Raw genomic sequence first — 13,474 nt, 5'->3', positions numbered from 1 at the left:
AATGCTTTTCTTGCCTGAGAGTCCACAGGTGCATTTCTCAATAATGTGGTCCTTAAGGCCAATTCATAAAAGTGTATCTAGGAAGTATCATATTTTAAGATTAGTTAAATACATGACAGCAAGAATACAGTATGGATACTAATTCCACTCTAAGGTGTGTTTCTATGGAGTAAGCCATGCTATCAATACCCAAGATAAAATCTATTGTGTCCGCCTGGCTCGCTGGTAACTCACTATATAGCCCATGCTGTCTGGAACTAGAGTAGATCCATCTGTACCTGTGAGTTCTGGGGTTACAGCTGTGTGAAACCATATCTGACTTAAGAAGATGGGTTTAAGTGTGAAGACTTGGAAATTGCTTCTTTAAGGGAACCATTTTAGAGTTGGCAAGAGACTTGGCTCTAGAGGGGTTCCCAGGTGTCCAGGAGATGTCCCCAGCAAAGTCACTGGCCATCAGAGGAGAGGGTGCCTAAACTGGCCTTCTCCCATAGCCACACTGATGAATATCTGGCATATCACCATAGAACCTTCATCTGCCAATGTATGGAGATAGAGATAGAGACTCACACTGAAACACTGGACTGAGCTCCCAAGGTCCAGATGAAGAACAGAAGGAGGGAGAAGATAAGCAAGGAAGTCAGGACTACTTGGGGTGTGTGTACCCACTGAGACGGAGGGACTGATCTAATGAATGCTCACCAAGGCCAAGTGGACTGGGACTGAATGAGCATGTGATCAGACCGGACTCTCTGAATATGGCTGACAATGAGGGCTGACTGAGAAGTCAATGATAATGGCACTGGGTTTTGATTCTACTGCATGTACTGGCTTTTTGGGAGCCTAGACTATTTGAATCCACACATTCCTGGACCTGAATGGAGGTGGGAGGGCCTTTGACTTCTCTTAGGACTGGAGAGGGAAGGGGGAGAGGAAGACTTGTAGGGAAATGGCAAGAGGGGAGGAGGTGAAAAATTTTAATACATTTAAATCAATTTTAAAAAAAGAATGAAATGAACATAATTTGTTATTATCTGAATAAAGTAGAGACTCACTATTTTGAAGTTCCTGTGAATTTTAGGAAGTTTAATAGCACTTATACAACTATAGATATTTTAGTTTAGAAAAATTATATATTTATCCATAACAATGATCACTAATACATTCTTTGTCTTTTAATTAATTACCATCAATTTTATAATTTAATGTTGATAAAATTGATATAATTGGTCATTTGACAATTTTAAAATTTTAATGCAAGAATATATTTTAAAATCAACGATTTATGGTTCACAGTTATGATAAAATGTTGAATAGTAAAATATTTGAAACATGTATCAAGGAACTAGTAATTAGGTAGAGAGTAAATATAGGGCATAAAGGCATCATTACGTTTAAGACAAATATTGACTACATCTACCTTGCTCTTTCTTAATAGTGAACCACTCTTCAGATTTCTCTTGGAATGGTACTTCTCTCTTTGGGGCTATTGTATTTACCAATAAGCCTGGTCTGTTATTTTGTTAAAAGTCCCATTCTGAATCAACTCTGCAAAGCCAGTTTGCCTTTTCTATGACTATAATCTGTCGGCTGCACCAAAAGTTCAAATACAGAAAACACTCCATTAGGCCTCGAGTTCAATTATTGGCACTTGTGGCAGGCTGGCCACATAACACTTTGGAGTTTACTATTGATTATTTTCATCTCTGTGAAATAAATTAACTTTGAAATCTCAAAAAAGAATACATTTTTCTCAAAGGGGGCTTTAACGGGCATTCAACATAAACACTAGATAATACTCTTAACAAATTATGAAAATCAATAACAAGAACAGATAACATCAAAGTAACAAAGCCAAATCTGAAACAAATAGAAACAAAAATTTAGAACAAAACCAAACAAAAATTAAACTAAGTAGCATTCCCTCATAGCCATGGTGGTGAGGCTGTCACGGATTGGAACAGCTTTCTCAAGATGTCTGTAGTCATTTCTCTTTTGTTCTATGTCATGTTCCCCCCAAGGCTGAGGTCACTTGATGGTAGATGTAGCCTTTGGAGTAACTTTTTTCTCTGGTTTTCCGTACTCCAAGCATGGTTTTGATGGTTTCTTTTCTTTATGAAAATGGAGTCAACAGACACATGGATCAGATTGGGCATGACCACCTGGAGGTCATCTGGTATTTCCTTCACTGGTGGGTTCACAGTTACAGGGGGTGTCTTTTTGTCTGGAGACTTTGATCCTAATATGAAGAATGTGATGGTTTCAAGGTGCCTGTGGCTCCCTTTGGCTTCCTCAGTTCTCTCAGGGAGTGTTATAAAGAAAGAAAGGGAATCAAGACCCAGAAGCAGCCATACTGGGTCACTGGCTAGACATATTCAAGGCCTATTCCATGATGGAATCCAAATTTGAAGAATAAAGTTCATCCCCGGAATTAAGAAGTTGCTGCGGATGGGGCTCAGCAGGTGGCTCTTGCTGTAGCAGCTCCTTCTGCAAGGGGAACTCATCCTTGGCTGTGACCTCTTCCACCTTACACTGCAGGGTTTTGGACCTGAGAGAGGATACCAGTTAAGGCACAGGTCAGGAGAGGACATGCCATGTCAACTGTCTGGCTCCTACCTCCCAACACCTCAGGTTTCCTGGAGAACCAACATTGATCTTTGAACTAATATTGTTTTTATACCCCCAAAGAAGAGAGATCACAGAGTTGCTGGGCCTAGAACCATTCTCAGGCCTAGACACATGTCATAACTTAAAACTGAACTTGTATGTTGTCCTTTTTACTAGAAAACTAGAACATTCTCCTACAGAACAGAGACATCATTTTGTTCATAACAGCAGAATATAAATACCATAGCCAGCAGTATATGAGCGATACACTTGGTATTGATGAGGAGTTACTGATCAACACATCATGTTATTGATAGCAGTAATACAGCCTTTCATGCTAGAACAGCATTTCCCTTGATGTGTACTTAGAAAACTGACACTGCCTGGGCTCTGGGATCAAACAGAATCTTGTATTTCCTTAGGACTAGAACTGGGAATTGGCATCCTGGCTCTCTTTGTGAGTCTGTTACAGTACACTCTGAGAAGGTTATGGTCTTTCCTGTAGCTGAAGCATCTGCATGGGTTCATCCTGGAAAGTCCTTAATATATTCTATCCAGAGAACCCTTCAAAAAGGAAATAGGCAAATATTGCAGGGAGCACTGCTCAAAGATGGGAAACTCTACGCAGGATGTTCCTAAATGAAAATGTTATTTCAGCAAGGTGTGGTGATGCACACTTTAAATCCCATCTCTGGGGAGGCTGAAGCAGGCAGGTCTCTGAGAGTTCAAGGGAAGTCTACTGAGAACAGAGAAAGGTCAGGAGGGAGAAAGTTAGACTCAATTCTAATAACACACTAGCATCAAACGTATGATTTCCTGGATAGAATTTCTTGTTGACTGATCCAACACAATTTTCTTTGGGCTTCTTTCCATGGTTCTAGCTCGGAGCCAAGCAGAGGAGCAGAAACTTATAAAAGACAGAAGTCCAAGGTACAGGGGATCCCCTTGACTATACCCTGTCCTCCCAGTCTAGAATCCTACCTCATCTGGGAGAACTCAAAGTGATGACGCAGCTTTTCTGCTAAGTCCTTTTTCTGGGTGTCTGTTTTCTTCTGCTTCAGCAGGAACTGAAGTCTTTCCACCAAGCCCTTGAGCTCCTGTTCATTAGAAGATTGTATTCTTAGTGGAGGATTACACAATCTCATACAAGTCTAAGCACATACAAAGGATCCCAGATGCTTGCTGGTCATCCAGGCAGGAAAACAGTAAACATTCAGAGAAGTAAGGAAGTATGGTACAAGGTAGAGACTAAATAAAAACACAGTGGTCTCTGCTAGGTAATGAACACGTATGTCATGCACCACAACCCCCATTTGCTTACACTACATACACATATGCATGTGTGCTCTCGCACACACAGACACACACACACACACACACACACACACACACACACACACACACACCACAAGAACTGAGAGTTAAAGAAAGAGAAACAGAGAGGGATTAATGAAGTTTGTTGAAACATCATGTCGGATGAGCAGTTTAGATTAACCATACCAGCTCTTTCAGAATACTCCCACAACTCAGCCATCATTTCTTGGAGATTAGTATGGTTGTGATTTGCTTGGCCAGACTATGTTGAGCTGGTTAGAGAAATTCTTCCCCTGAAGGCCCAATTCTCCCTCAATTGAACACAAGCTTGTCAATAGTCCCAAGCAGATCATCCAATCAACCACATACTCTAGTCTGCTGGATGGGAGAACTGTCCAGCACTAACCCCAGACAACAGGGCTGATGAGCTGCTACTCAGTCTCTGTCACTGGAAACTGAGAGCTGAGAATAGGGAAGAGAACTCATTGGGACACAGGAAGAAAGGAGAAGGCCCCATGCCTCACTAATCCATGACAGTGAGGGGCACTCAATGGGCCCCAGGAGTCAGACCTCTCTCACTCCAAGCTCTGTGCATAAAATGCTACCTATCATAGATCCATGTAGGTGTGTGCAATGTTATTGAACCATCTCCTTTACTGGACTGCACTCCAAACAGAGCAGCAGGAATGGTTCTCCTGTTTCAGACAGCAGTTCTTGGTCCTGGGTGACTATTGCTGTGGACTTAGACAGAGCAATAACTCAGTCTCTCATAAGAGGCTAACTTCCCAGAAGTACTGGGCATGGACACTGAAATGAACACCTGGTAGCATGAGGTGGGTGACTATTGGGAGCATGAATGAGTCAGGTGGGGATGAAAGCACAGGTGGGGGATGGGCAGAGAGGCAGTCAGAAGGGCAAAGGGGGCCAGACCTTAACCTGACTTATTTACCTGCCCCTACCTGTTGTTGCTGGGTGTTGACGTCATTGTTCTCTTCTTGGTCCTTACAGAGCACTTTCAAGTCCTCTACGTGTTGCATCAGTAGAATCCAATCATCCCGCAATTTCTTCTTCTCCTGCCTCAGCAGGTCCACCTTCTTCTCCAGCTGCCTATGTTGCATCAGGATCAGGCTGTGGAGACCGCTAGAGAGACACACTGCATAGTAAGGCCCTGCACACCTCCTCCTGCCTTCCCTGCCTCCAGGAGCCAGCACCACAAAAGGTCATATTTCCTGAAAGATGTAGCCAAGAGTCTGATACAGCCTTGACAGTTACACTCAGAAAGCCAAAGTGAGACAGCAGCTAATACCAGAAAGTATCAGATTACTTTGGAAAACCCAACACCAAACAGGATCCAGATTCCTTCAATAGGAAGAGGAGTCCCCCAACTGACCTTAACTGTCCATAGTAATGGGGAAACCTCACCATATAGAGAAAAAATACTCTCCAAGGGGGTACAGGTGACCAAAGGTGAGCTTATTGTACCTACAAGTTCCACAGCAACCAGATCTCTAAAGCCTGGGCCTGTGCTCCAGACACCCGGCGCTGCCTGGCATTTCCCTCATGGGGCAAAGCCCTTTTCTATCTAGATGTTCCAGAGGCTCTTGGACAATGGTGGTATGGCTAACAGTGTCTTTCACACTCTCCAATAATGAGTCCAAGAAACACAAGTCCAAGAGCTGCTTGCTAAGAAGCAGAAAGTCTAGAGGCAGAGGCAGGAAGTCTCCGTGCAGAGAAACAGAAAGGCAGAGATGGCTGTCCCACAACTTTCAGGGTCCAGGACAAGATGTGCCCTTACCGATACAGGACGGTCTCCTTGATCAGCTCGCTCAGCTGTTCTGAGGCCTTGGTGTTCTCGTCCTCCAGGCGCTTTAGTGCTGACAAGGCCTGTTTGTGCTGCAGCTTCACTTTCTCATTCAGGGGATTGGGCGGGTGGTAGGGCCTAGAACAGGAGGAAAGAAACCCATGAACACAGGCCTCAAGGATCACGGAAACTCAAGCTGGATCCTGGTCTACCACAGCCCAGGGGTTGCCACATTCTGGATACTATGTTCTGGGACGCCGTGGTGCTTATTTCTTGTTATCCTGACCCTAGGTCAGAAGGGGCCTGGCTCAGATAGAGGGTGTCCTAGCTTCATATGCTCACTCAGTAGGCCTAGAGGGTCAGTTGAGCTTTCTGTGTTCCCAGAAGTGAATAACACAGGTCTAGCAACACCAGATATTGAAACAAAATCTCTTCTGTTTCCGAACAGCGAATCTAGGCCCTGGGTGACTGTCATTGAGCAGTAAGACATAGAACAGAACTCTGTGTTTCAGACCCAATAGACAGACAGCAATATAAAATCCACAAGGGATTCCTAGGTGCCTTTACAGTGAGCACATAAGACATTAAAAGCTTAAAGTCTGGCTCTCAGACCTCAGCACTGGCATCGCCTAGAAACTGGTGCAGGCAAATCCTTAGGACCCAGCACAGATCCCTCCTACCATAGTCTGTAGGGACAGGAAAACAAGAAAATGTGTGTATGCACACATACACACACACACACACACACACAGAGAGAGAGAGAGAGAGAGAGAGAGAGAGAGAGAGAGAGAGAGAGAAACGACAGAGAGAGAAGGGGAGATATACAGACACACAGAGGGTGAGCACCCACAATCAGATTTAAAGCAATGTATGGAACAGTATTGTTAATGAGTACATTTCACAAACCTAGAGAAACTGTGATGAGCCCAGGACTTCCAGTTACGCTGAGATGGACCAAGTAGGAAGAGACCCCTCCAACTGCTCCCAGCAGCTTTCAGCACAGTCTCCTGTCAAGCAATCCAAAGACTCCCCACAAGCTAACAGCAGCTTATATCTCACACAAGCCACCCTCTCTCATGTCCCTTGATAATGCATGCTGGAAACCACACATTACGTCCCCAGTCCCTGAGCTATGTGACTCAGACCACAGGCTCTGGTTTTCATTTGGAGGAAGCAGAATTGTTAGAGTCCCCATCTCAGCTTCAGGGCTGCCTCTCCTTGAGAAGAATTTAGGACATTCAGGAATTTCAGCCTCCTAGAACCCAACACCTTTTTTTTTAATTCAGAATTTCATTTTTATTTTATTTAAATAAAATTTTAGACACCTCTTTTACAAATTGTATATACAAATTCACATATACCCCTCTCTTCTCTTCTCCCTGTTCCCCCTTTCCCATCTATACCTCCCTCCCTTTCCACTCCTCCTCTGTCCCCACTCAGAAACAGGCAGGCGTCCTGTGGACTTGAGCAAAACACGGCATGTCATGTTAATCCAGCCTGCGCTCCCTGCCTTGTGTCATATCTAGGCAAGGAAACCCAGCATGGGCGCAGACTCCAAAAAGGCAGATAAGCTCCAGGAACAGGTCCTGATCTCACTGACTGGAGTCCTACTATGAGATCAAGCTATACAACTGTCACACACAAGCAGAGTGCCTAGGTCATCCATGGAGACTCCCCGTCTATTGGTCCAGACTCCATGAGCTCCCATAAGCACAGGTCTGATGTTACTGTGGAGCCCAAGACCTTAAAAGAAAGCAGGTGAGGTGACATTGCCAACAGTCCCATGAAGTCTGGAACAATGGATACCTATCATCCACCTTTCCTTCCGTGATAAAGATCACATGATCTCGCAGCTCATTTCTCTGGCTGGTCATCAGCTGCAGCTCCTTGGTCAGCCTCTCCATTTCCTTCTGCATCTGTTTCTGGGTACGGGGCCTTGGTTTGGATGATGGCACCGTATCAGCATCTGTGGGTAGATGAAACACAACTGATATTGCATAGCAACAAGGCATAGACGATGGACAGGCCACCCTGTGGCCCAAACACATATACCAAGTCTGGAACCTGGTGACAACCCATATTATTGGGCCAGGTTGAGATGCTCCCTCTGTGGGCCTCAGCTCTCCCATCGCTCCAGAGATGGGGCTACATAAGCAGCTAGGGCTTTCCTCTGCCTCCCTAGACATGTTTCAGGGGAACACGGACACCACCTCTTCAGGCACAGTATTCACAGCAGCCCAGGATGCAGCATGATCCAGAGCCCTGAAGCCTGCCTGGGGTTTCAGATGCCGGGAGAATAATGGCATAAACACTCGGTTGCTGTGAGCAGCCCAGATCTCCTTCCTGGTCAATGCAGACCCATGGCTGCCAATTGAAAAGCCATTCAGGGGCACAACATGGTCAACGGACTCCCAAAGTCACCCACTGACATCCGGATCACTGAAGCTGGCAGGAGACAGCCTGTCTCTGCTCTGCTCCCATGCCTCGGACAGGTGTTTGTCTACACCAGAGACCTGCCTGCCATTCTCAACTGCTGACAAAGAACCCTGGGGGCTACAGTAAGGGAGAGGTGCTCAGGAGAATTCTTTAGTAAGGTCAGAGGACATAGTGTCTTGGCCAGAAAAACATTTTCCCATGTGACTAATGTCAGAGAGAAACTAGACCCACAGGAGACTATAGAGAGTGAGAGACAGTGATGCCTCCCCAAGATGGGGACACATTAGTCCCTCCCTGCTTCTGCTGGTCTTCTTCCTTCCCCACATATCAACCCAAACCGCAGTAAAGGTCACAGCTAAGCGGTAATCCCAGCACAACATCCTTGGCCTGGTCAGACTCTGGCTTAAGAGATGGGCAAACTAATGCCCTGGAATCTTTGACCTTCAGGAATTATGATAATCAGGGATGTCCATTAGCTACTGAGAGTCTCCTGGTCCTCTGTCAAATTACTGGAAGGCCCACGTCAAATCCACCTCTTCTAGAAAGCTGCCCACCTCTTGTCCATGACTCACTGCGTTTTCGCCAGAACCATTTGTTCCTTCCTGCTTTAAGCCCAAATTGAGCGTCAGCCTCCTCCTGCCTCTCTCTGTTCTCTGGACATTCTCCATCTGCTCTCCTAATTAGACGCCTCAGTCTTGAGAACATGACTGCTGCCGTACCCTGTGGGCACCGAGGAATGTCCTAAGGGCAGTTGGTGTTGCTACAACACTGGTGACATCACATGGAATGCCACGATCTCCCTGGGAAACAGTAGAATTGTCTGGGGAAGGGACTGCTGATGTAATGGTGACCTACACTTGTGACCCTGCTAACTAACTGTCCTGACCTGACCAGAAGCCCAACATCCCCATCCAGGAGCCTCTCTGGGCACACAGAGGAAGCCATTCAGCACTTCCTCCTTCCAAACCCAGCGTTTCCTTAGCTTGAATGGAAGGCCATACTTCCAATGTTGAGAACTGAGCTTTTCTTTCAAAGCATGTTGGAAATTTCTCAATCTTTCCTCAAAATCACTATGTTCATCAATATGAGCAAGCAAATCTCACTGAGAGGCTATGTTAAGATGAACATAACCAAGGAAAGATCACCTTCCTCAAGAACAACTGATAGAAAACACATTCAGGAAGACCCTGCAGAGCTAGTTACAGCGTGGGATTTAGGTTAAGGGCACAGTCATGGAAGCCATGTGCTTAGCTTAGAACATTGCCCTGCATTCCCCAGCACATACAGATGCCCCCATGAGGGTGCTGGCAAAAGTGTGATGATCCCTAAGCAGAGAAAACTGAACTAGGGGATCCACCAAGTGAAACAGCCGTCAGGCTGAGTGTGTTGCTCTTCACTCTGCACCAAAGACAACAATGCAGAATTAGCTACAGGCCTCTGTCAGTCACAGTACCTCTTGCGGGAAAAGAAAGGACAGTGGGAAAATCAAGACAACAGCTGTAGACATACCTCACTTGACAGAGTGACTGCATAGCATGTAGCATGACCTGGGTTCGATGGCTAGTGGTGTCTTCACTGGTCTATGGGGCCCCAATTGAAATCTTAGCCCTTGTGAAGTGGAAGCAGGATGATCTAAGCTCAAGAAAAACCTGCATAGCCAGTGTGAAGACAGCTTGAGAAATATGAGACCCTGTCTCAACATTAAAACAGAAACATATCTGACGTCCAAGAGCCTCACATCCCAATCCTTTCTTACTAGCTCTTGCATACCAGGCTGGCCTCAAACTCAGAGATCCCTCTGCCTCTGCTTCCACTGACTCTTGTACCACTACCTCAGCTGGGATTAAAGGCATATGCCACCTCCCCCTGACCATTAGGAATCATTTTACCAATACATTTGTTGTTGCTGTTTTGGTTTTGTTTGATTCAGAACAGTAGTATTTGGTTTCACCTAGGTCCCAGGGCTATCTAGTCTCAGGTTCTTGGTCACACAGTCTGTGCTAATTACATCTCATGGAGTTGATCTTTAAATCAAATCAGTTTTTTGGTTCCTCCCACAAGCTTAGTATCACCTTTGCCCTAATGTATCTTGCAGGCAGGACACCACTGTAGATAAAGGGTCTGTGCTGGGTTGATGTTTACATGACTCTTTTGATAGCATGCAGACTATCAGTAACAAAGATGCTGGAATATAGGTGTGAAGGCACCAGCAGTACATCTCCATGTTCAATATGGGTGTTGTCTTCAGCAATGGGAACTTGTCAGTTTGCGGAGAACAATATATGGTCTTGACAATAGCATGTTTTGTTTGGGGATTCCCATTACACCCTTCGGCCAAAAACTCAAATATATGTAATCCACTCCTGATACTGGAAGCTTTGTTGCGCAGCAAGAGATGGCCAGTTGGGATTCTGCCTCCTCCATTACTTGGCGATTTCATTTAGATTGCCTTCATATGCGTATATATTTTAGGAAGTTTCTACTGTCTCAGGTCTCCATACTGCCTTTCAAATGCCCCTTAAATTTTGCTGTCTTTCTAACTCTTTACCCTAAGTTATGTCTATCACTGATGTCAAGATGTGTCTCTTGGCTGCAGCAGAAAGATGAATCTTGTTTTCACATCCATGTATTAGTCAGTGTCTTTTTATTTTAGGGATTAAGCCTGCTGGTGTCAAGAGATATCAATGACCAATGATTCTTGGTTGTTGAGTCTTGTTATTTTGTTGTTAATAGTCTGGTGATGTGTGTGTGTGTGTGTGTGTGTGTGTGTCTGTGTGTGTGTGTGTGTCTGTGTGCTTCCTCCTTTGACTTTGTTGGTCTGGTATTATTTATTTCCTGTTTTTTTCTTAGATGTAGTTAACCTCTTTAGATCGGAGCTTACCTTCTAGTACATTCTGTATGGCTGCACCTTCTGTGTTGGTAGATTTGTAGAGAGATGATGCTTAAATTTGGTTTTATCATGGAATGTCTCATTTTTTTCATCTATTGTGATTGAAAGTTTTTCTGGGTGTAGTAGTCTGGGCTGGCATCTGTAGTCTCTTAAGAGTCTGCAAGGAATCTGTCCAGGTTATTCTGGCTCTTAGTATCTCCACTGAGAAGTCATGTTTTTTTCTAATAGTTCTGCCTTTATATGTTATTTGGTCTTATTCCGTTGGAACTTTTCATATACTTTTTTGGTTCAGTAATTTAGTGTTTTGATTATGTGTCAAGGGCACATTTTCTTCCTAGTCCAATCTATTTGGTGATCTTTCTGCTTTATGTACTTTGATAGCCATCTCCTTTTTAAGATTAGGGAAATTTTTTTCGATGATTTTGCTGAAAATATTTTCTGTGCCTTTGACCCGTGTTTCTTCTCCTTATTCTAGTCCTATTACTTTTAGATATTATTATGGTTATTTCATTGTGTCCCAGATTTCCTGGATGTTTTGTGCCAGGTCTTTTTTAGATTTAACATTTTGTTTGATTGAGGCATCCATTTCTTCTGTCATGTTCTTAATGTCTATGATTCTCTATTCTATCTCTTAAATTCTATTGGTGAACCTTTCCTCTAGGATTCCTAATTGAGTTCCTAAAATTCTCAGATTTTCCACAGTTTGTATTTTTGTTATTGATTCTTATTCCACTTCCAGGTCTTTATCTGTTGTACTCATTTCCTTAGGCTGTTTAGTTGCATTTTCATAGATTTCTTTAAGGGAGTTATTGGTTTCCTCTTTAAGGTACTCTATTATAATCATAAGGGCTATTTAAAGTCTTTCTCTTGTGACTTAGCTATATTACAATCTTCAGGGCCTACTGTGCTAGAGTTGTTGGGATCTAGTGGAGACATATTGCTCTGGTTGTTGTTGGTTGTGTTTTTACACTGGTGTCTAGGCTTCTAGGATTCGGAAAGATTGTAATTCTAGGTATTGGTATCTGGACTTATCTTTGTTGTGTGGGTGTTTTGTTCCTTGATTTTTGTTTTCTCTCTGGTTCTTAGGAGGGTGTGTTGCCTGTAGGAAAATATTCTGAGCTCCTGATAGATGCGGTTACTGGGGATTGCAGGTAAAATATGTTTCTGGGTGTTTTGACCTGAGACTTAGGAATTGGGGTGGCCTGGGCTTGGGGGGGTAACAATATAGGAGGGTGTTCCAGGATCTGCTTAGATAGGTCACAGAAGAAGGTCTGCTACACAGCTAGGAATGAACGAGACGGGAGGGATGGACTGGAGGAATGGAGGGAAGATCAGAAGTTAGCATACTTGCTTCCCTGGTCAGAATGGCCTGTGGGTTCCCAGGAAATGCCTGCTGGAGTTGGAGCCTGGGACAAAGTGAGGGGAAGAAAGTTTGAAGAAGATCTGTAGGATCCACTGGAGATGGGTGATGGAGGCTACAGAAGGTATTCTGCTGCAGAGCTGGGGTGAGGCTGGAGGGTGGATGTAAGGAAGAGGGAGAGGTGAGGATCTGTAATTAACCTACCTGCTTCCCTGCCTGGAGTACTTGTTGGTACTTAAAAGCAGAGCTCACACTGCAGCCCAGGCTAACCTGGAACTCATAATATACCCCAGGCTAGCCTGGAACTCATTATATAGCCCAGGCTGGCCTCCAAGTCAATGGAAATCCTGCCACAACCTCTTATGTGCTGAAATTACAGGTTCTAAACATCTTAAAACAACCTTTCAGGGGAAAACAGAGGATTCTTAGGGCCACAAGTGGACAACATCCACAACTGACAGCCAACTTCTCAATAGAAATCTTAGACTGTCCTTGTTTGCTTTCTGTTGCTACAATAAAAATCATGACCAAAAGCCACTTTGGAGGAAAGGGTTTGGCTTGCACATCCCAGTCCATCACCGAGGATGTTAAGGCAAAGACTAAAGCAGGCAGCGAACCAGGAGGCAGGCACTGATGCAGAGAGAAGATGGAGGAATGCTGCATACTGGCCTGTTCACCATAACTTGCTCAGTGTTTTTTTCTTATACAACCCAGACAGCCAGTCCAGGTATGGACCCTCCCACAGTGGGTTGGGCCCTCCCACATCAATCATTAATTGAGAAATGCCCTGCAGAGTTGCCTGTAGGCCATTCAGATGGAGGTATTTTCTCAGTTGGGGTTCCTTCTTCCTAGATGACTCTAGTTTGTGTCCAGTTGACAAAAACCCTGATGAGCACATAGAGCAAGAGAAAGAGGCATGAAAAGCCCAGAGACAAAAGCTGAGAAGTCTGTCTCTACTCTAGCTGTTCTCCATGACCTGCTACACTTCCGCATTGGAAGGAGACAGCAAAACCTGGGGTTCACGATCAGACTCGGCTGCATAGTGAGTTTGAGGTCAGCCTGAGCTCTT

At 44.5% G+C, this 13,474-nt stretch overlaps 2 protein-coding genes across 2 annotated transcripts; both read right to left on the bottom strand.

The window, feature by feature from the left end:
- Window positions 1–1,159: 1,159 nt before the first annotated feature.
- LOC148121510 (uncharacterized) lies at window positions 1,160–5,053 on the bottom strand. The gene is made up of 3 exons (XM_087908582.1): window positions 4,878–5,053; window positions 3,586–3,701; window positions 1,160–2,545 (listed from the first exon to the last, which is right to left on the bottom strand). Exons 1-3 carry the CDS (start codon window positions 5,034–5,036, stop codon window positions 2,380–2,382), a joined length of 441 nt encoding a protein of 146 aa, XP_087764708.1. The 5' UTR covers window positions 5,037–5,053; the 3' UTR covers window positions 1,160–2,379.
- A 656-nt stretch (window positions 5,054–5,709) lies between these two features.
- LOC125416992 (disks large homolog 5-like) lies at window positions 5,710–8,860 on the bottom strand. The gene is made up of 3 exons (XM_087908700.1): window positions 8,728–8,860; window positions 7,526–7,685; window positions 5,710–5,857 (listed from the first exon to the last, which is right to left on the bottom strand). The coding sequence occupies exons 1-3, from the start codon at window positions 8,858–8,860 to the stop codon at window positions 5,710–5,712; spliced, it is 441 nt and encodes a 146-aa protein (XP_087764826.1).
- Window positions 8,861–13,474: the final 4,614 nt, after the last annotated feature.

Source organism: Myodes glareolus, chromosome 7, assembly GCF_982192425.1.
Source record: "Myodes glareolus chromosome 7, mMyoGla1.1, whole genome shotgun sequence".
NCBI lineage: Eukaryota > Metazoa > Chordata > Mammalia > Rodentia > Cricetidae > Myodes > Myodes glareolus.
This window is presented reverse-complemented; position numbering and strand designations above follow the sequence as displayed.